The sequence below is a fragment of the Lonchura striata genome, chromosome 5 (genome assembly GCF_046129695.1).
Source record: "Lonchura striata isolate bLonStr1 chromosome 5, bLonStr1.mat, whole genome shotgun sequence".
NCBI classification, from domain to species: domain Eukaryota; kingdom Metazoa; phylum Chordata; class Aves; order Passeriformes; family Estrildidae; genus Lonchura; species Lonchura striata.
Window position 1 is genome coordinate 3,668,283 of NC_134607.1, and position 24,042 is coordinate 3,692,324.

The 24,042-nt window shown below is 45.3% G+C and overlaps 1 protein-coding gene across 1 annotated transcript; it reads right to left on the minus strand.

The window, feature by feature from the left end:
• Nucleotides 1-3,775: 3,775 nt before the first annotated feature.
• On the minus strand, nucleotides 3,776-23,562 carry CD9 (CD9 molecule). The gene is made up of 8 exons (XM_021540060.2): nucleotides 23,431-23,562; nucleotides 12,460-12,559; nucleotides 9,601-9,698; nucleotides 8,341-8,415; nucleotides 7,282-7,374; nucleotides 6,638-6,727; nucleotides 4,894-4,977; nucleotides 3,776-4,130 (listed from the first exon to the last, which is right to left on the minus strand). Exons 1-8 carry the CDS (start codon nucleotides 23,494-23,496, stop codon nucleotides 4,065-4,067), a joined length of 672 nt encoding a protein of 223 aa, XP_021395735.1. The 5' UTR covers nucleotides 23,497-23,562; the 3' UTR covers nucleotides 3,776-4,064.
• Between the last annotated feature and the right edge of the window lie 480 nt (nucleotides 23,563-24,042).

Here is a 24,042-nt window from a genome sequence, read left to right on the forward strand (position 1 = left end):
AATTACTTTGTAGATAACCAAATACAGCTTTCTTCAGGACTTCACTGCTATGTCCTTCCCCTTAGTCAAAAACTTATTTTCTTAAGCTTGTTTCCCAGTACAAACTCCCATATTCTGCATGGTGCTCTGTTACAACAAATAAACACCCACATCTTTTAGTGGTTTGGTTTTATCCATTCTTATTTTCCTCCCAGCAGCCAAGGGGCACAGCTGAGAGCAGCCTTGGAGCAATTCCCATCCTTGGAAGTATCCAAGGCCAGGCTTGATGGAGCTCTGAGGAACCTGGGATAGCAGAAGCTGCCCCTGTCCATGGCAGGGGGGTTGGAAGGAGATGATGTTTAAGATCCCTTCTACTCCACACTATTCTGTAATTTCATGATTTAACATACTTACAGGCAGTGTTAGTCCTTTACAGGAATTACATTACCAGTTACCTCTTCTACCATCCAAATCCAAGAAAATATCTAGACCAGGATTGCTCATATCCCACAGCTCTTTACTATCTACAAACACATCCCATAGATACTGTAATATACATTGTCACATCTGGCCATAAACCACAGCCATTTTAAGCACATTTACAACAAAGAATTAGCAGCACCTGTGTGTAAAGGAGAAATCTGCTTTTGTTAGGAAACAAAGCTGCTTAAGCCCTTTTTCTTCCTGGAGTGGTTTCTCACATTCCAAGCAGGCTTTAAGGTCTTAACATAGCTGCACCTTTGTTTACTGATGGGGAAGGATGACTTGGAAAAGACAAAAGTGTTTTACTCTTGTATGTTTTCCTCCATCCTATATTTTCCTCCCAATAGACATGCCGTCTCTAGAATAATTTTTCCCTGCTCCTTCTCTTTTCCCAGCATCAACACTTGCTTCTCTGCTGACCCCCTGAATCCGAGCAGATTTATTCCTCAGAGGGATCATTCTCTCCCTCCCTCCACAAATATTTCACCAGTCACTCTTGCCACAGCCCTGACACTGTCCTAAGCACTGTTTCCCCTTCAATACTGCAATCCCCCATTCCTGTTTTCCAGAACAATCTATTTTTGCCCCTTTTGCCTCTCTGTATTAACCTTACAAGTCCCATTCTATTCCTGACCGAATACAAAGACAGGAACTTGCTCCCTGCTTAGACAGTCAGTGCCACACACCCAGATTTTTAGGGCTACCATTCTTTAGATCCCAGTTCTTCAAGAAATTTCGTCACAACTGCTCATAGTAAGGTGAAACTTGACGTGCAACTCATCAATATTAATTACTGAAGCAGCACTCATTCCAGACTAGCCTGCAGGTCTGAGGCTGAGTGCAACTAGGTTTTGCATCTGTAATCCATGTTTTTTAATTAAAGTAATACTTGAGTAATAAAGATCAGCTCTTCCCTTACTTCCCTAAGTAAGACTTACCCATCTGTTGATTCCTCAGAAAACACCAACCCACGTGCAGGAGATGTTCAAAGGAAGGGTTAAAGATTAGGCTATAGCACTTAAAAACCACATGTGGATTGAGGGTGGGTATCAAAGAGGCAGATTATGGCATAACCACTGTGGGAAAGGCAGCAGCACTGCAAGCTAAAGACTAAATCCCAGGAAACCCCTCCCCATCTTCTGTGGATCACATGAAGGGGGGCAGGTATTAATTTCCGGATCCTCATCTGACCTGGCTGCCAGATCAAGGGCTGCCTCTGCAGCCACTGCCCAAACCTCATGATCTGGGGTGCTGAGCCTACAGCTGAGTTCTCTTCCCCCTAATTACAACCTGCTGGAATTGCCTGGATCTGCCAAAAGCTGGACTTCAGCTACAGTAGATACTGGCAATCTGAACACATGCACCAGCACCAAAAAGTGTGGCCAGCAGAACCAAGGCAGTGATTTTCCCTCTAGACTCAGCACTTCAAATCTCATGTCCATTTTGGACCCCTCAGTTCAACAAAGATATTGGGATGCTGGAGCAGATCCAGGAAGGGCAAAAGAGCTGGGGAATGGTCTGGAACAGAACTCTGATGAGGGGCAACAGAGGGAGCTGGGGGGGGGCTCAGCCTGGAGCCAAGGAGGCTCAGGGGGGCCCTTCTGGCTCTGCACAGCTCCTGACAGGAGGGGACATCCGGGGGGATCGGGCTCTGCTCCCAGGGAACAGGGACAGGACAAGAGGAAACGGCCTCAAGCTGTGCCAGGGGAAGGGCAGGCTGGGCATCAGGAGGAATTTCACTGAAAGCATGATTAGTCCCTGGAAGTGCCTATCCAGGGAGGAGTGGTCTTCCCATCCCTGGAGGTGTCCAGGGAAAAACTGGACTAACACTCAGTGCTCTGGTGTGGTTAACAAGGAAGTGAAGGGGCAAAGGTTGGTCTCTATCCTCTTGGAAGTCTTTTCCAACCTAAATGATCCTGTGAAGGGGAAGTAAAAAGTCAGCAGTAAACTTTCCTGATGGCTCAGTGATTCACTCCAGCTCTTCTAGGTTCATTCTCATCACCAGAATTACCCAGCTGACAAAAATGCTGCTTCTCAGTTCTGCGAGAGCTCGGTGGGGACATGGCTGCTCTCAAATTCCCATGCGAGATTTCCCCCTCCAGGCTGTCACATATAGCCACAAAAGAAAATTAGGATTAGATTCCTTTCTGGAATAATTTCAGTCTCTGCAAGACACACAAAAGCATGATTACCATTTGACTTTTTTAAATTTTTTTTTTTTTTTAAAGAAGGCCCATGAACACAGAACAGTGCAACATGTTACAGAGGAGAGCTGCATCGCTCCCTTAGACAAGAGACAGTGGGTAACGCAAAGGTGACAATACATTCATGCATCAGCAGAGCCTGACAGCCACCATTTCTGTTATTTCTCATAATAAATACCAACCTCTTCACAGGAGAAAGAGGGGAACAAGCAAAGACTACTCAGAGACATTTGTATTACCCAGAGGACAGAGACCAGAAGCTTCCAAGAACACAGATGAGATTGTACAGTAAGCAAGCACCAGGTACAGGAACAGCACAGCAACCTGCTGGTAAGCCCAGAGGTAGCTCCCACCAGGAAGTATTTAAGAGACCAAAAAAAAAAAAAAACAACCCACTTGAAAGCAATTTAGAGTAGAAATACTGGACAACTTGGTAATTCTATAGGCTAAGAGTTCCACACTGGTGTCTCTGCTCTCTCCCATACCCATATTTATACTGAAACAGGACAGCCTCAGCTCTGCAACTGCAGAGCTGGACACTTAGGTTCATGCATAACTGCTCATGCAACTTAGGTTTATTCCACTTGGAAACCTGAGATTTGGCACGTGTTGTAAGCCCTTGAGACTGCATCTCACTGGCTTTAGGGAAACAAAGCCCCAAGCCAGCCAGTGAAAAAAATCCTGAGCATTCAGTAGGCAATGTGCCCTGCCAAGGCCATGCCAGGTGCCAGCAGACAGGTTGATGTCAGGAAGCCCAGCTGGCCCCAAGGCAGAGCCCAGCCTGGCTGCATTGAGCTACCACTGCCTGCACATCACCTGTGTGACAGCCAGCCTCTGCCACCCTCCAGGGAGGTGACAGTAAGTGCTACAGCAGTGACATTTAGGAATGTACTTAAGACCTGCTTTCATTCACACACACACCAAGGAAAGAGGCATGATCACACCTTCCCTGACATGCTTCTGACAGCATCTCCCATTCCCTTCTAACATGGGGCATTAGCATAGGAGTGCTTTCCTGCATTATCCCAAAAACACTTAACATGTTGTGCAACCTCAACTCCTTTCTATGCATCAAACAGTGGGATCAATCAACATAGCAACATCTCCTCTCCCCCACAAACAATACATCTTACTCTTTATTAAGTATCAAATTGTCTCCAACATAAATTACATCCAAATTATGTAAGTTTCAAGAAAGTCAGATATTTTATGTACAATGTTTGTCTTGAGTCAGATAAACCTTTATCATTTTAACCTGTACCGTAAAAAGCAAACCTACATCAGTACCAAATAAAGCATTAAAAAGGTAACAAATATATAACATTTTAGAAATGCTCTCAGAACGCGAAAGTTAATGGTGAGGATTTTTATAGTGCAGAAATCTTGGGTTTGCAGCTCTTAGACCATCTCTCTTTCTCTGCGGATGGCACAGCACAGAACCATACTGAATATCATGCCAACAATCTGCAGAGAAAGCACACAGATTAGAAATCGGGAAAGGAAAGCATGAGAAGCATGATAAGAACATGTGCTTTTATCAGCATGAGGACAAGCTGCTCTTCACAGCCCAGAGGTCACATTTATTCTGTATTTTTACACTTTACCCTGTCATTCCCTACCTCCCAATCTCCATAGTTCATTCCCAGGAATCCCACTCATCTCTGTACTTGAAAACAGAGTATGTCAAGTTGGAAGGGACCCAAAAGGATCTTCAAGTCCAACTTCTGGCCCTGGCACAGCACCAGCAACTATAAACCACTGCCATATCTCCTAAGAAAGCTTTGATCATCACAATATATGCTTTTCTCCAGAGAGGTCAAACACAAGTGCAAGTTTTTTTAGCAGCCCTCTAGCACAGGGCTGTTATTTCAGCCCTCTAGCAGAGCCTGTAATTGTTACAAAGGAAAGAGAAGAATCCCCAGCAGATATTAGGATTAAGATGTGGGCCAGCAACATGATCCATACATCTTCACTCCATATATACATACATCACTGATTTCATAATTGCTAAGAGTGCAAGGAGGCAGATCCTAATCCAAAGCAGAAGCAGGGAGGCCTGAGACATCCCAGCCTCTGCACTGCCTCAGGGCCCTGCAGCACACACCCTGATCCTGCTGGGACTTGTCCTCAGCAGAATGGCCTTGTGGGCTGCAGGGCTAGGCACTGCTCTACAAGACTTCTGCTCTGTGTATCCTCCGAGCACCCTCTAAATAATCTGGAAACTCACCATCATTACAGCAATGCCAAGGCCAACTGCTCCAATGACATTGAATTTGGATTTGAAGACATAATCAATGGCATCAGGGCAGGGCTGAAATGGAACAGATGCTTCATTAGTGTTTTACACACACAAGGTTCATTTGAAGACTCATCTTTTAGAAGCTGCTTTGATCTGGCCTTTACTGTTGCATCCTTAAAGAGAGCCAGGGATGGTCCTACACAAGAGCTGATAGAGAAGTTTACATCTACTCTTCAAGTACCTCAGACTTGTTAACAGCACCTTGACTACAGCAATCTGAACATGCAGTTGATCAGGCTTGGCTTGTTACCACTGGCTGTCAGCACTTCAGATGATGCATTGCTTACCCCTTATCAAATGAGATTTAAAGCCACTCGATATTGCCAATTGCTACTGTAATTTTGCAGACACCTCATGAACCCACAGTACATGGGAATATCAGGATACCCTAGGCTAGGGGCAGATCCATAGAGGGGCCAGTTTAATGCTACCAGGACAAATAATTTACCTTTGCAACTAAAAAATAAAAAAGTATAGTCCTTTCCCCAGAACAGACACATGCTGGCCAATAAAAAGCACAAGGCACTTTTACAGAGGTATAAATCTTTCAGAGCTTGGTAGGTGGTCAAAGTCTCATCCCAGCCTCTGTCCTGCTTGTTGCAGCAGCAAACATCAGTGAGCTGCTGAAAACTACCTTTTTCTGTTGCTGTTCCTTATCCAGTCTAGAAAGAAATACTGAATCTGAGATTAAAGGGGTATACTGATGAGAATGAGTCAGTTCAATCAAAATACCAACACAGCACTGCTTCTTAGAGGCACACTCCATTACAGCCCTTTGATCTTGTAATCTATCCACTGTTTTTCTACAATTGGGAATGGGCATCACAAGATGAAGTCAACAGATGAAGCTAAAACACACAGCAGAATAAAACTAAACAAAACCTGCATGCAGGCTCAGCTACTCCCACACACTCCAAATCAAACTGCACAGACAGGACTAAAGATAAAGACTGAATGGTCTCATGTGGGCAGATATGTGAATTGTTAATTAAAGTTAAAAAACCCCAAGTCATTAATTGAATTCCTGCATGGTAAGAACCATAGAAGGACTCAAACTGTCTTGGAGCATAAAGCAAGAACACAGGATGCTTGTAAGGAAAAGAGAAAAAAGGGTGGTTAAAAACTACAAAAGCTGTTTTCTCCTGTTATTTTTTGGTACACAGGCACCTCTGCAGCAATACTCCAGCAGGGAAACCTGATTTACAGAACTGCCTTCACAGTCACCAACTCACCTGAACAGGCTACCAACCCTTACCCCCCTCTCCCTGTCCTTGCTGAAGCTTCAGACTTGCTCCCACCCCAAGCTCTACTTCTCCCCAAGCAGGAGGGAGTTGACAGCTCCCAGCAAACACCAGGAAGATGCACTGAGGAGAACAGAGCTCTCAAGGCATTGTGAGGAGGTTCTTTCTAGGCAAACTTTTGATCTTCCACTGCCCACCCCAGCAGTGAGTCTGTGACACATAGACTGCACATATCCTGAACAAGGTCAGACTTCCTGCTTGTTCTTTCCATGCTAATGGTGGGTTTGTTTTTCACCACCAGCCTGATCACAGACAAAGACTGCCACAGCAGTGTGACATGGGCATTTCCCACAGACTAGGAGGGTTTCCTGAAGCGTGTTTCTTACTCTACCCACTGGGCAGAGCTGATGGTGAATTATATCAAGCTTTACCTTCACAGAGAATGACTCAGACACTGTCTTTGCTGGACAGGTGTCCATGTACTGGGGCTCTATAGCTCCATTGAGGCCACAGCAGTTTAGCTACAACAGAAAACACAAAAAGAGCCCCAGGTTAAACAATCCTTATTTTTGTTCAGTAATCTTGGTAAAACAAACAAACAAACAAAAAACCCCAAATAATTTATGCTAGTTTTTATTACAGCCCAAGTCCTGTCAAAATGACTGCTATAAACCTAATTTTAACAAACCTTTATTAAATTGAAGGACAAGTTTCTGAAAGGAAGAGCTAGATCTCTTTAAGTACACACAAAATCATTTTGGCAACAGCCTGTGCTCCTTACAGACACAAGGCTGAACACAGATATGCACGTGTGCATACTAGGGTGCCAGTAGCTCAGTAGCACAGATCCAGGGTTTCCCAGTCTGCTGCTGAGCTTTACAAAAACAAGAACTAGTTCTAGACACTTCAGAGGACAAAAAAAAAAAGGCATCCTGAATTCATTTATACCACACTTCTCTGCGATCTTTGGTTTCTTCTAACAAGTAAAAAATTTGTACAGGGGACTAGGTGGCATGAGTAACAGTGTAAGGAACAGCTGCATTACTTTCCAGGTTAAGCAGAACCATATACTTACAGCAAAGTGAAGTGCTTTCAGGGTGTCTCTGGCACCTGGCTGAACTCTCTTTCTGTAGGTGTCATTGTAGAACTCCTTTAACTCACTAATAATCTAAGGAAAAGCAAAGAGTTGTGTATTAATGGTGTGTTAGTGCTGTACCTTGTATTAATTATGAAAATCTTGCTTTCAGCAAGTCAGTCATCAAAACTCCTGCAGCCTACAACACCCATTCTTCTGCCATGTACAAATAGAAGGTGGACAGAAGGCTCACCTGTTTCAGGTGAGAAATAACTGTACACTTACTTTAATAGCCACACCTAAACAGTAAGACTGTTTCCCCTTCCAAATCTCTGACCTTCTAACAGGATTGAGAGAACCAAGCCTTTGCCCACTGACTGCCCAAAAATATTCCCTATTCTACTATACTCCAGAAGTTTCTATATTTCCCTATTGTATAATACAAAGTGAGCAGAAAAGCAACCCTGGTCACCAAGCATGTGATTTTGAAACAAGACAGAATCTTGATGGCTCGGGAGGGAGAGGCCATATTAGTCATGCTTCAGGTGCAGATACACTCAGCTCTCAGCTGTCCCAGCTCCCCTCTGGAAGTGGTAAAGCCTCCCAGCCAGCCTGCTTCACCTCACAGCTCAGTCAGGTACTCTCCGGAGGGCACCTCTAGCATGCAACAGATTCTTGGACTCTGGCTTCCCTGATACAGTCTCATGTTTAAATACTACAGTTAGATTTTTTATGTTGTTTTGCTTGAATCAGCCTTTTTCCTCTCCCCCAAATTCCCTGGGTAATAAGGATTTGACTTGTACTAATATAGATGTCAGCAGATTGCTGACTGTGGGCACATTCATAGAATCATGGAGTGTTTGGGGTCAGAAAGGAGATTTTGAGATCACCTAAGTCCTGCCCCTCTGCCATGGGCAGGGACACCTTCCACTAGCCCAGGCTGCTCAGAGCCCCATCCAGCCTGGCCTTGGACACTGCCAGGGATGGAGCAGCCACAGCTTTTCTGGGAAACCTGTTCCAGCATCCCACCACTCCCAACTTTAAAGAGTATAAACCTACCTTTTCTTTATTTGAAAATCCCCAGATCCCAGCAGCAATTTCAAGGGCAAAAATCACAAAAAGGAAGAAGAAGAACTAGAAAAGAAAGACTGCGTTATTCATGAAGGCCAGAGCACCACAAACCAGCATCACACACACACACTGCAAGTTTGTCCAGACTTGTGGGAGGTGTCACTCGAGCAGGTTGCAGTTGGAGGTCTGAGACATTGGTAACACCAGGAAAAAGGACACTGGGTCAGCACTTCTTCCCAGGAGCGTCACAAAGTCTGGCAGTGCTTTTCAAGCAGCAATCCTGCTTTTTGATCAGTGTTAATTAAAGCCAATCATCTGTTAACTCCAACTTTGAAGCTGCCCAAGTCATCCAGACACATCACAACAGCTTGTACCAATTCTTTACTCTGGTTTGTCACTCCTGTTGCTTTAGGAGTCATTACTTAATTCCTGGCTTGCCACCAACTCCCAGAGAGCTACTGGTCATTTTGTTGTATATCCCATAAAACACAAAAGTGTTCTGTCTCTCACTGACTACCAGACCCAAAACACTACTATCATTTAGGAGCACTTTAAAGAGATACTCAGAATTTCAAAGGGCTAGAGGTATCATTTGCAACAAATACTTGAATTTAGGTTCTTCTGTGACACAGAAGGGGAATTGTTCTTTCAGTGTCTGTAGTAGTTGACTTTTATTAACTAAGCCTCCTGGTTATTTGGATGAGTAGTTTTGCAAGTGCACAGATGTGCATGAACCCAGTAAGCTCTACTGGCCCCCCCAGTCTGAAAACAATGAGGTTGCTCTCCAGTAATTGGCTTTCAGAGCAGTTGTCAACTAGAAGAGCTCATCCTGTGATTATCAACAGTAGAGCCTTGTTGTTTCAAGCACCAAATACCACAGTTCTGGTCTCAGAGATTAAAGACTGCACCACCTTCAGAATCCACAATGAACTGTCTAGCAATGATAGCACTGTTCTTATCAATATTTTAGTTCTGTGTTCACAATATTCCCAGCCTTGACACTTCAGTGTATGTCAGACACATCCAGCCTCTTGATATCATCCTCTGTTCAAATGCAGCAGGAGCATCTGGATTTCCGGCCAGAAATGAGAACTATATTTAACATTTTAGCATTGTGTAGGTGACCATGAATTTAAACGCTCTGATTGTTCTGGGTCCACAATCTCCTGCCCTTGATTTACACAGTAATATTTTCCTTCCTTACTCATCATGCTGCTCAAAAATTTAAGCATTACCCTGAGCACTTACCAGGCCAAGCATACACTGAGATTCCTGTGATGCACCACAACATCCCAAGAAACCAACCAGCATCATAAGGGCACCAGCTCCAATAAGGATGTAAACACCTAGGGAGGAGGAAGACAAAGGTGTGCAGGTCATTGAGACCTCAGAAGCAAGGTATGAAATTAATTACTCCACAAACAGCATTGGTAGCTTTTGCCAAGGTTTAAGTTTTTTTACCGAGGTATTTCAAGTTAAAAAAAAAAAAAAAAAATAGAGAAAAGAGGCTTGTGCTTAATTTTCAAAGCAAATGCATCTGAAAAAATTATATATAAAACCTTCATTTTGACACAATGTGTACCCCTATTGCAGTTTCACAAGCTTTAGAAAATGGGCAAGATAAAGCCATCTAAGACAAGCTGTAAGACACTTTTTACATCAGCTTCTCCCAGAGCCAAGAGTTATCAACTTCTCCTCAGGTGAAGATAGAGACAACTGGAACAGTGATTTATCAACAACTGCAAAGTCTTGAAGCAGATGCTTCTCCAGATTATTAAAAAAATGTCTGGTCTTGTAAACTACTCTGCCCAGAAATAAGGTAGTGAGTATGTTGAAGCAGAAAGAGAAAACATTTCTGAGGTAAAAGGCTCCATTTACACCAAATCCTCTGGCTCCTGAACTTGGGAACAACCAGCCTAATCATCATAGCTGTGAGCTGGAGACAGCAGCAAGTTGTGGTGAGCAAAAAAACAAGAAAACTCCCAAAGGATGGCAAGGAATATTACAGGGGTGGTGAAGCATCAAAGAATCAGCACAAAGCACATTGAACAAGCAGGACACTTCTATCAATTGGGACATAGAAACAGTTCAGGGACCCAATCAATACTAATTAAAGGGAGCCAGATGTAAGCATTTGCAAGTGAAATATTCTAGATGCAAACCAATAAGATTAGCTGCCAAAATAAACATCTCCTTAATGCAGCATTTGTAAGGGATTAAACCTGACATTTCTTATCAGGAGGAAATTCCCATATGGACTTTTTAACCTCAGCTTAACCTTTTTCCATTTTGAAGAAGAAGGGGGAAAAAAGGTCCATCAGTACCACTTATTCCATATTGAGTTGTGCAGAAAGCCTTTGAGGTAACTTGCTTTGTAACTTACTGCAGTCAGTAACTACTCCCAGAAAATTATGTTGCAGCAGAAATTCCTACTGAGCTTCTTTTTAAAACTCAGTTAAACCTACAGAGATTTCAAGCAGGTTTCACTGGCTGCATCCAGCCAGTAGCTTAAGCATCACACCATAAAAAATGTATGTTTTAGGAGGTGAAAGAGTTGTTTTAGACTACCCAAAATAAGACTTGTTAAATATTCAGCTCAACAGCCAAGTTTAGAGTTCTGTTCTTTTTCTGAGGTCCACTTAGAAACATCTGGGACTCTTTCTGGCAGCTCCAAGAACCATCCAGTTTGCTAAGATGCCATCATATCAAGGTCAAACCACAGATTTTCCCACAGATAACCTGTCTGCATGCCTGCAGCTTCCTTGTGAAGTCCCATGAGCATCTCAATATTCCCAACTCTGGCCTCTACACCATTCCTAACAGTATTCCCTGCAGGTACAGGCCACCCTAGGACTAAGAGGCTGCAGCATAAATTGCACCTCCTTGCAAGTGACCCTTCAGACACCAGCCTGGGAGCTGTCACAGCTGAGTAGCCAAGGACAGAAGACAGTTTTTTGGCAAGAGAAAGATGAAGCTATCCTTTAAAGACTTTAAAGATTGCCTAATTCCAGCCCCCTGCCACAGGCAGGGACACCTTCCACTAGCCCAGGTTGCTCAGAGCCCCATCCAGCCTGGCCCTGGGCTTCCAGGGATGGGGCAGCCACAGCTGCTCTGGGCAACCTGTGTCAGGGCATCACCACTCACACAGGGAAGAATTTCTTCTTATATCCAGTCTAACCCTGCTCTCTGTCCGTGTGAAGCCATTCCCCCTTGTTCTGTCACTCCAGGCCCTTGTCAAGAGTTTCTCTCCATCCTTCCTGTGGGTTCCCTTCAGGTACTGAAAGGCCACAGTGAGGTCACCCCAAAGCCTTCTGTTCCCCACCAATCCCAATTCCTCAGCCTTTCATCATAGCAGAGGTGCTCCAAGGGTCTGAGCACCTACAGGTGACAATAACCAAATTATGTGTGCTCCCCTGCCCAAGCTTAAAAGCGACTGTAGAGATCAAAATCAAAGTTCAGATAAAATCCAGTTCATTTAGGAATTCCTATGACATTAACTAACTAAAAATGTGTGTGTCCCCTAATTAATGATCTTACAAACACCTTCCATATGGTCTAGCTAAAGCTACATTGATCCCTGCTGGCTGGAATAATTCTCATATGCACCAAGATATTTGTGCATTCCTCCCATTCAGCTCAGGATGAATTAGGAGACGTGGGGCTTTACAAGTTAGACAACAGTGCACGTGCTCCTTCTGAGAAATGAGGCAACAGAGTTGTGTTTTGGGTAGCTCAGGTTGGTCACTCTGGAGAAAAAATACTAATTACTCAATTGGTTTAGTGTGAAACTTTGCTGACACATATGGTGACGAGCATCAGGAAGAAACATCCTCTGTCTTCCAGGAGCCCCTGGGATTACAAAATATTTACTGACAGCAACAGAGACAAACTTCTGTGGGAAAAAGGCTGAAGAGCCAAGAACCCATTCACATGACAGCACTGCTGTCTGCACAAGAGCTCATAGGGGAAGCTGCCCCCAACAGCCAGGGAAGCTGCTCTCAGGCTGTTTTGCCTTTTCACTCTTTAAGAAAGGCCAAGGTTTCTGAGTGGCCTGGAAATTAGGGCACAAAAATGTGACCTTATCCCCTGAGCGATCCCCCAGCTCACCTGTGTAAAACTTTGTGTCAGATTCCAGTTCAAAGACGCTTTTGGTCTGTGAATCAAAGTGAAGCCATAGTCCAATTGCAAGCACTGCTGTCCCTGCAAGCTGTAAGAACAAGGAAGGCTTGTTAAAATGATACCAACTAATCCACCCAGCCTTGCATTAATAACAAAATCAGAAGCAAACACAGGATACAGCTTTTATTTAAAGAGCTGGTGACGAAGGACAAGCATAAAAGGATGGGGATACCAACATATAAACGAAGTTCCAGACATGAGGCACCTGGACAGAGGCATTTACATAATATAAACTCCAATGCCACAGGAGAACAATTCCATTGTTGTTCCTTTCTGAAAATATCCAAGGTTTAGCCAAGTGTCGGTATTTCCAGTGATCCTTCCACACATTCTTTTATTCTGGGTGGCTGCAGACATTGCATGGCTTAGTGACCTTAAAGCTTCACACTGAAGAGCAAGTGTATCACAAGGAAAAGTGCCTTGTGAGGCCAGCTGGAAGTTTTGGTGTATTAAGCAGACTGATGAGAGTTCTGTGTACCATGGAAGGGAGTTCAGGAAGAGTGCTGCTCTTGCCAAACAAGATAAAACCAACCCATTAAGTAACCACACTGACAGGAATAAGAAAATACCAGCTGCAGCAGTAGAACATTGCTGATCTGGAGCAATACAATCAAATTTTAGGTAATATTTAATTTTATCATCTCTGCCTGTATGCCTCCAGGTTCCTCTTAACATTGGTGCTTGTGTTTGCAGCAAGTCACTTTGTGTATAAATTAGCCTCTGGATGAAACAGCTGGCAAAAGCCACAGGAAGTGTTGCAAGAGAGCGAATTGCACTCTGATAAGGCCAATGGCAACAGTTTGCTTTGAATAGACTGAATCCCCCTTTAAAAAAGAAAAAAAAAATGGAGTTTTCTTGCTTGTAAAAAAATGAAGAGACCAGACAAAGTATAAAGCTGCAGTGTGCTTCCCAGCTCTTCCTTTGAAGATCATTTAACTATTAAAAAAAGTTCTACAAAAGTGAGATGAGGACAGAAACCTCAAATATTGCAGCAGACATTAAAAATTTAAACTTAAGAGTGAGCAGTAAGTTTATGAAGTCTGGTGCTTTGGTCAGGCAAAGCACACATGAAAAGCAAAAAGAAAATCCCAACAACGCCTGACCTCTGATAAGAAGGTCCTTGCAGAAAGAAACAACATTCCTGATTTGCCTCTAAGAAACTGGGAATTGTTTAACAATGGCAATTTTTAGTGGGAATATGGGCAGCATTCCCTTGGTGAGCACCTAAGGATACAACATCCCTTCCACACCAAGCCCACCTGAGAGGTGGGAGCCTGAGCATCCCTTCTCCCTGCTCACAGACAGCCCCAGCTTTCCTAAACCAGCTTTTCCTGTATGGCAGGAACCCGAGTGCCAGGCCTGCCTCCAAGAGGAGCTGCAGGGCTGTAGCTGGGAAAACAGATCAAATGACACACAACCCAAAGCCATATAAAACCACCTGGAGGATTCCAGACCTAAGCAAAAGGCCTTTGTTGGTGTTTCTGGTGCTTACTCCCAAGGCACACCTGCACACACCTCCTGCTTGCCTTGCTAGGGCCACCCTGACAAGATGATTAAATTATGCTGGAGCACCTTGGTACAACCCAGAACGCCACAACAGTGTCATTATTTCAATTTCTTGTGCCACAGCTGCACCCCGAGGGGAGGGAGAGGCACAAAAGAGAGCTGACAGAGACAAGGGTTACTGCTCTACCTGCTCTCCCGCCTGCATCATCACTTCAAAAAGCCTTTGCCACCTCATCTCACCCCCATTCAAACATCAGAAAGGCTTAGTGATGTAAAAAACTCTGCTTTGAGACTGATGTTAAGTCACCAGACACATTCCCACAACCCAGTGTTCAATAACACTCTGCTTGAGGATCCCTCTTCTGGGTCATCCAGCAGTTGTCAGCTTTTATAGCTGATCCAGATCCCATCATTAGAAGAAATCTAGAGCCTCCGCTGGTTTTGCCAGGAACTCACAAATTGTGAAGCCACAAGGCTGAACACCCAGCTCTTCTCACCTACCAAATTTATTTACAGCTTGACAAGTTCTAGTACTTGAGTAGGGAGCTCTGCAAATGGAGCAGGGCACAGAAAAGGACTGTAAAACTGAAGAAAAGAAACTCTTAAGCCATGCTGTAACCAAGCAGATAATCTTAAGATTCCAAAAGCAAAGGAGAAGGCTCAGTTAATGGCCTCCAGAAACAAACTGGTCTGTTCACATTGGGCAGAGATGATGTACCTCATATAGTTTCTTTCAAAACACAAATTTAACTCTTCCCCAGCAGCACACAGAGGTACATGGCATGTTTTCTCCTTGGAAAAGCAGTCACTCTGTGGGAAAGATTTAAGAAGATGCCAGGGAGACAAGAGACTTACAGGATCACAGAACAGTGATAACACGTCATGCCAGTGAACTGCTGCACAGCACTAAAAAAAGTGGTAGAATTAAACAGAGTGATAATTCTCTGCATGGTGGATTAGAAATAAAATGCAAGAATAAGTCTTTCTTCATGCAAGAATAAGAGACTTTCTGTCTCAGTTCCTTAAGGAAAGCCGACTTATGCTCTCAGTTTGTGCTCTTCCTACCCACACTGACCACTGAACTAAAAAAAGGCAGTTTTAAAGCAGCAGTCAAGAAACTTGAAGCTTCAAGTTTCCATCAAAACAAGGGAGAAATGAGGACACAGCAACACCAGCCTCTGAGGAAGAGAAAAGCACAGCTCTACGGGCATTTGCCAGCATCCCTGGCCAGTGTGGCACACTAGAGACTGAGGCACTGTCAAACCTCCCTGCTCACCCTTGCTATGCCAGCAGGATGGGACTGGTGCTGGGATGGTTTGGGAGTTTTTCCTTCCTTGGGAAAGGGGTGCAAAGCCCCCAGCCTCGGCTGTATGGAAGCAGATCCCCAGATAATCTAATTGTTGCTGGTATTTTTTTGGTAATCCAAGGGGATTCCCCATCCAACAGACCTAATTTGTCACAGGAGTTGAGCAATACTGTGTTCAGCATTCTAAAAATTCAGAGTAGCTCTATCCTGCGCTGAAAGAAATTTAGCTGGAAAAGAACAACACTGTACTCCTGAAAGTAATCCATTTTGTCTGGTTTCACATACACAAAGAGGATGGGTTTGTGAGCTTATCAGACAGGTAAGTAGTATGTTTCCATAGTGACAAGTACAGCAAAGAGAGCTGGTTGTGTTTTTTCCAATCTGGCCAAAACGTGAAGTTAAATGGATACTGTTCACTTTGCTGTTTTGGAAAAGTTTGTGGCAGTGATTTTCCAAGTATGTCCTGGCACAATTACACCACTGACTTCCCTGCTCCAACAAACCAGGCTTCCTTGTTTGCCCTAACCACTACTCCCAGCTCATTCCTGCTCTGCTTGGCTGTTCCAGGGCTGCAACAATGGTAAAACTACCTGGCCACTCCTCTCCCAGCCCTGTGGAGGCTTCTCAGGTTGTTTTTTTTGTCGATTACATGGACACACACCCCCTTTGCCCCTAAAGCTCACTCCTGCCATGCAGCTTTCTGCCTGTTCCAACAGGAAAAACAGCTTTTTTGGTCTATCTTCCTTTCTTACATAGCCCTGCATGTTTCCCTTGCTTCGCCTCTGGGTACATCTAAAGGCGTGTCCCAGCCTTCCATGTGAGAAAAGTGAGAAAGGACCTGAGCTAGTCAGGATGCACTGGAGATGAGAAAACCTGTGTATCCTGGAGGCTGCAGCCACACTGAACACTCTGCCTTCCTCCCCTCACCACCCCTGGCTGACCTGAGCTTGAGTTCAGTGTGCCTCAGCACTGAACACTACCAAAAAATTCCTACAGGATATCTGCCCCACTCTCACACTACCAAAAAATTCCTACAGGATATCTGCCCCACTCTCACACTACCAAACAATTCCCACAGGATTTCTGTCCAGCTCTGACACTACCAAACAATTCCCATAGGATTTCTGTCCCGCTCTGACACTACCAAACAATTCCCACAGGATTTCTGTCCAGCTCTGACACTACCAAACAATTCCCACAGGATTTCTGTCCCACTCTCACACTACCAAACAATTCCCACAGGATTTCTGTCCCACTCTCACACTACCAAACAATTCCCACAGGATTTCTGTCCCACTCTCACACTACCAAACAATTCCCACAGGATTTCTGTCCCGCTCTGACACACGAGGTTTTGCAGATATCACTCCCCCAGCAGAAGGCTTACACAGGAAACCCTTATATTTAATAATAATGCCATAAACACATTTTAAAACCTTGAGATTTTTTTTTAAAAAAAACCACCACCACCACCAAAAAAAAAAAGCAAAACAAAAAACAAAACAAAGAAACCAAAAACCACCACAAAAAAACCCCAAACCAAAACAAAAAAAAAAAACAAACAACAAAAACCCCCAATCAAACAAAAAAACCAAACAAATCCAAAACACCAATTGTGTTAACACAACCCATACCAGCACAATGTGTGACGCTATTTTGAAAAGCTAGGAAGTTTATTTTTGATTTAACCACTATTTTGGAAGGACCATTTTGTTCAGTCCCGTCTGACCTTGTTCCCTTGTTAAGGGACAATCAGCCCATTTGCCTCAGACCTCTTAGAGCATCTTATATTTCCACAGGCGGAATTGCCTCTCAAGGAGCTCAAGGTCCAAGCACTTACCAAGTCCTCAGACAGTTCTTTGTCCCAGCAGACAAAGCTTTGGGAAGGGGACACCCTTCCCCAGCCCTTCCTGCACTTCCACAGGGTGGAGGCAGGGATAGGGAAGTAATCAGACAGTTCAAGACCGCCTGATAAATGGCTCAAAGCCTGTAAAAATAAACGCCCTTGCACAAAAAAAAAAAAAAAAAAAAAAAAAAAGGTGGGTTTTGCCATTTTGACACCTTCAGGCCAAGTTTACATACAACTTCTACCATGCTCATGGCATTACCTCTAGCAGAAGGTACATCATCAGGTGAAAATAAAGAAGTCAGTCAAAAATAAATACTATTTTCAGTGTTGTCATCTAACAGAACACCTTTTTTTTTCTTGAAGTAAGATGGTATGTCAGGCTTAACACTACTGTTCCATATATGGGTTTACAACAGGATGTGACAATAAGATATTAAAAAGTCACCATCTTCATTTGATAAACACTTGAACTTTAAGCTAAAAACCTGACTGCATAAGAATTTACTTCTTACTGTTTTAGACTGAACTAAGAAAGCTAGGACCAGATCTACAACGTTGCAAAGCACATGCAAAGAAATTGAGAACATTATGAGTAGTAATGAACTGTTTCTGTCCTTTCACTGGCTGGTACTCCATAAATAAAAACGCATAAACAGTAAGTACAGGTGAGGCTCAACATCACTCTAAACCCTCAATTACAGAATTAGTGTTATCCACAGCAGCACAGGTTTTCAGAGTTTTGAAACACTTGTGCTAATGGGGGCTTGCAGTTATACAAGAAACTGCAGCTATTTTCAAACTAGTTTGGAAAAAAGTGGATTGGAAAGGAAGTATTTTCTTTCTGCTTAGCTAGTTTCAAGAATGTTGTGGTCTATGTTAATGCCACAACACTTTTTGCAATAAAATGGTGCTCCAGTACAGTAGGAGCAGCATTACAAAATTCCTGAACCACTGCCAAGACTAGTGCCCATTTCATACAAGTTCCTATTCAGAAGTAAGTCTACTATATTTGCAATTAGAATTGCAAATAGGAGCCAGAACTGCTGGAACTCTAAGAAGCTTCACATCAGGCTTCTCAAGGCAACATACTCCAAACTCCATTCCTGACTCCACAGAACTTACTGGAGTCAATAGACACTGAGCTGAGCCCAAGCAGCATTAGATTCTTACACTGTAGCCAGCAACTGCACCAGTTCTATACAGAAAGCAAAAGCAACTAATTTCTGGGGTTTTCACATGTGCCTGCATATATACATACTAAGAGACTCGTGCATATTTCCCTGCCCATCCTGCAAGTCCTCTCTTGGAGGAAGAAAGATCCTCTGAATTGCTGTTGTTGGTGCACAAAAACAGCTGAGATTAGGGCTCAGAACAAAACCACAGATATCTTCAAGCTACAGAAGGAAAAGGGCTCTCCAGGCCTTATTCTGCTCATCTTACTCCAGCAGGCACTACCACACACAAATGTATTTATTCATAAAACACGCAGCACTCTGGAGAGTAGGAAGTCAGGGCAAGAGAGCTGCCCAATAGTGAAAAGGAACAAGAAAATGACTGCTCAAAATTTCAGCATCAACTCTGTGCTACAGCACTTGCTTGCCTAAAATACATTAAACCATAAATATTAGCAGCAGACATCTTCATATTCCACAAAATTAACAAGAGGAAAACCCAGCATTAATGCAAGTCCTTGCTTTTGTTCAGCATCAGGAGGCAGTGGGAGAACAGGCAGGCATTTGCCTAGTGTGATCCAGGTTGCTCAGAAGCCCACAGTTTTCCTAGGAAAAGACTTCATCACCAGGACCAACAAGCCTGAGCAAACCCAAGGAGTTAAGGGAGCACAGCTAAAGGCAGTCACTCACACAACTCAAAGCAATCCAGCATTGCTCACACTAAGGTTGGTCCAAGGCAACTTTGCTAAGACCACTCCACTGCTCAGGTTTAAGGCATGAAATGTGTTGTTTCCATTGACTTCTTGCCAAGCTCAAGCCAGCCTGGTGGGAAAAAAAATTTTAGTTCTGTATCAGGCTTGACACCTCCCTCCCACAGGCCAAAACAGCCCCCAAACTTGTATGATTAGAAAGCAGACTGTCAGGGATGCCAGGGCCAGCACTGGCCATGCCAAGACAGCAGAGCTGCTTGCAAACATGGGTGGGAGAACACCAGCCCCAGCAAGGACAGCACAAGAGCAGCAAGGAGCCTGCTGCAACATTCCATCCCAAGAGGAAACACAGCCATCCCTAATTCCTACCCCTCAAAAGAGAGGATTGAATCCCAAAACTTATGGATCCATGCTTAACTGGACTTGGTGCAAACATCCAAAGATGTCCCCTTCCTTCCATTTAGGCCACAAGAACATTTTAAGCCAAACTCTGAAGCCCCAAAAGTTTCAGAGAATGCCATGTTAATGCCCAGCCTCCCCAGCTAGAGAAAGGCCATCAGATCAATCAAGCACGAGATCTTCAGGAAGGGTTAAGAAAACAGGAAAGAAGGTAGCATTTCCCAGGACCAACCTCCTGGGCTACATGCTGAGCATTTAAAGATTGTGCTAGGATATGAACAGCACCTTGAGAGAAGAAAAAATTAACAAAAGGCTACTGAACTCCATATTAGCAGGTTGGACTAGATGATCTTAAAGGTCTTTTCCAACCTAATTAATTCTGTGATTAACCACTTATCCCTTCACCAACCTACCCCTCTGAGGAGAAAGCATCACCACTATCCCCACAGTGACACTTTCCTTCCAAAAATGTCCTCTTTCCTGGCTTAATATCCCACAGCTCTTGCTCACTGCCCCTTTCAATACAGTCAGGCCCTACCTAGTGCCTGAACAATCATGATCCTAAGGATTTCTAGCACATTTCCATGCTGAAGATAGAATTGCTGATGACAGAAACAGTCCTCTTTCTTTTCCAAACATTACCAAGTTTCTCTGTGATCCTCTCAAGGCAGGCAGATGACCAGAGCAGCCTGCAGGACTGTGGGACACCAGCATGCCATTGATTTTGGGAGCTTTACGCACCATATTCTATCTTCTCTCAGTCCTTCATTTCTGAAGCTGGTTTTGCTCTGTTGACACTGAGCACTCACCTGGTGCTTTTGTAAAGACATCATAGATTCTTTTCTCCCAAGGCTTCACTGCTCCATGGCAGCAGCTGATAGCATTTAGTTCCTATCTCCAGGCAGCTTCTGCTGGTGCCTTCCATGGGAATTACCTGATGCCTGCCTTTGTTTAGAGTCACACACCCTGTTCTGACAGCTGGCAGTTATCACCTCCATCACCCTGGACGACGGGTGCCAGCTAGCACCCCAGCAGTACCCTCTGTTCTTCTTCAGATGAGGTGGGGCTATACTGACCAGCACAGTGCTTCTCTCTGCAATAGCAGAGCTGCACCTCACCACAGCCCTGCCTCCACTCCAATACCCATCTACCTCATTCTTGCCAGGATCTTACTCCAGGACTGCCTGGTTTGCACAAGAGGCCTGAGATTTCCAGGAGATATTGAACAAGTGAACCAACGCCAACCAGTCCTCGCCTTCTCCAACATTCAGGCTTCTGCTCTAAGGCAGCATCTTCATGAAGTCTGACTTCCCCTTGCAGTAGCTAGTCACTCCTGTACATGTACACCAGCTTTTAAGGAATCTTCTCTCCAGATAGTCCATGTGTGCTACTCCCTGTGTGCTCCAGACTACCCTAAAGCAAAAACCCAGCCTCCAATTCGTTGCATTCCAGCTCAGAGAAGGGATGGTAGGCAGGGGGAGTTACCTAATCACAACTCACTTAAATGTTCTGAAGTGTTGTGTGACCTTGGAGAATTGTTAATCAAACATTTGCTGCTCCTCCTGTTTCACTTCCTTTGCATCAAAAGGTCAGTTCAAGCCTGTGCAGGATTCAGAGTCAAAGACAGGTTATGGCACAGAACTCTGTGAAAATCTTCCCCAGTAAAATAAAGTCCTGCTGAACATCACTCCCAAAACTTTTATACCTGGAGCCATTACTGTCTGGAAGAACTCCCTGAGAAACTCTTTTCCTCATGTGTCTGAGAAGGGGTATGTTACTTGGGTTTGCTTTTGCAAATTACTCCTAAAGCTTTCCTTTGGCTAACATTAGCAGCATTTATGAACCTTTATTTCCTTCCTTTGCATACAGCTTCAAATTTGAAAGTTTCAATTTTTATTTCAATAGCTTCCTTTACCAAGTTGTTTGAGACTTTCTACTTCCTCTTACCCTTGTTCAAGCCTCTGATGGAAGCAAGTACATTCCACCTAACGTGGCACCCACAGCCTTCTGTGCAGGGTTGCTGCAGACCACTGAAATTCCTGACCTATCCTTTTGAGGCAACTTATTTCAAAAAACAGAGGTACAGAATCGCACTTGAGCACAACAAGTTTTGTTAACACACTTCCATTACTTCACAGATTTTTCACATCTGCAAAGCCATAATAAAACATTACAGCCTTTTTTCTTATTAGGGTGGTTCTTGCCTTTTAATGCTGGCAGCTCCACAACACCTTTCTTTTTATGCTGTTCAATATGGAATAACCCAAGATACAGCTACTTTATTTCTCCATAGAGGACACAAGGTTTGCTAACACCATACCCCCTAAACTCCCCTTCAACTGTTTTCAGCAGGCCACAATGACATGTGGTGGTCCCCACAAACCAAGGATCACTCCAGCTGGTCAAACACTCCCTTATCTCTGGCTGAACCAAGCTGCTTGCATCTCACTGCCTCTTGGGGCCTCCAGACACTTACTGGGATCACCAAGATGCATTTATCTCCTTTTAATTCCTTTTTTCTTCCTCTTCTCTTTCCCACATCCTAGCTGCATACTGCTAGCCTCAAGAAGCCAACTTGAAAAGCCATCATCTCGCAGCTCCTCTGGGCAGCAGCACCACTCTCCTTCCATCCACCCCGTCACCAGTACAATTCTGTATTCGCGAGCACCCCTAAAGGTAGAAGTAAAGCCTGAGCACTTCATGATCATGACACTCCCAAGCGACAAGTAGATCCCGAGCTAAACAAAAACTCTCTCCCTATTCTCAGCCCTGGTCCCTAGACAAGCTGGTGAAGCTCAGGTTAAAAGCTTCTTTGAGGCAATGCCGTTGCCACAACAAGAATTTTTGTCCCATAAAATACTCTGCAGAAAGTCTACGGCTTTGAAATAAACAAACAAAAACAAGGCAAACCACGAGTACTTCAGTCTCGTTTAACAGGTTTAGAAACTCACTTGAATGTAAGTTTCAGACAATGTTTTATTAGGCTTTTCCTTCTGATCAGCTCTAACCCTGCAAATGCGACAGCGCTGCTGGCGAGTCCCGGGTGGCAAAATATGCTTTTTTGGGTCAAGTTTTGCACAGCTTCCCTCAACTGCAGCCCAGCTGTGTATTCTCAACTCTGCTGCAACCCATTTCGGCATCGAGACATCCCGAGCACTTCGCCCATTATTAACACGGCAACTTCCACTCGTCCCACGGGCAGTGCTGCGACTGACTCCAGACGCGGCTTCTTCCCGCAGCTCCAACTTCATTCCTCCACATCACAGCCACACCGCGGCCAACAGCCGAGAGAAGACGCAGCTTTTGAAGCCACACACTTTGCTCCTATCCGTCAGGCATACGAGCGGCTCCCGCAGTAATTTTCCACGCAGGAGCCAGCGCTAAATCGAGGTGCCCACGCCCCGAGGGCTTGAGGACAGCTCCAACCTCTCGGCTCAGCCATGCTTTCTCACGCCGGCCAGGAACCACACCGGAGACGCGATTCGAGGGGTGCCGGTCTGCTCCAGGAGATTAAACCCGAAGGGAAGCCACAGCTCCCACCGACAACGAGGAGCTCACACACACGACAACTTGCGAGGAGCCGGCTCACCTCGGGCTCAGCCCCGGCACCGGGAAAGCCGGCAGGGAGCCCGACCTGCGCACAGTTTTAGGGAGAGGATTGTGTGCAGTGCTGGGGATGCACAGTGGGAGCAGAATTGCACAAACCCAGCACCCCCTCCCCGCCTGGCAGCGCCCTCAACCCGCCTTTCGATAAAACCCCAAAAACGTGAAAAATAAAGCGGTGAGCACGCCGGCACCCGCTCCCTCTCCTTCCGGCGGGGGGCAGCAAGTGGAGAAACCAGCAAAAAACAGGCATCAAAAAACCAAACCAAACGCGGCTCCCGGCGCGTCCCCTCCATCCCCGTCCCGCGGGCTCCTCGCCGGGCAGCGCGGGGGACGCAGCCCGGGGCGCCTCACCCAGAAGATGAAGTTGAAGCCGAAGAGCAGGTACTTGATGCACTTGGTGCCTCCTTTGACGGGCATGGTGGCGGCTGCGGGCGCGGTCACCAGGCTGCCGCGCTCCGACGCCGCTCCTTAAATGCGGCCCTGCCCGGGCCGCTCGGGGACTCCCCTGCCCGCCCCCGGGGCCGCCCCCGGCCGCGCCCCGCACCTGCGGCCGCCCCTCTCCGCCCCAGGCCGGGCGGGCTCCGGCAGCGCCACACGGGGCCGGGCCCCGCCAGCCTTGGGGCTCGGAAATGTCCCGGCATGGAGGGGAAGCCCCGGGAACGTCGGGGTCCCGCTGCCGGCCCTGCGCGGCGCCGCCTCTGCGATCCCACCCTGGCAGGGTTGGGGTTGTGGCCATTCCCTGGAGAGCCCGCTCAGTGCCCCACCGCCGCCCTCTGGGTGCAAAACTTCCTCCTAATGTATAATCCAGCCCACCACCCCAGTCCGGCCTGCTTTTGGTACAGATCTCAGAACCCTTAGGGCTGGAAGGGACCTCTGTAGGTCACCCAGTCCAACCAAGGCAGCGTCACCCAGAGCAGGCGACACAGGAATGTTTCCAGGTGGGTTTGGAATGTGTCCTGAGAG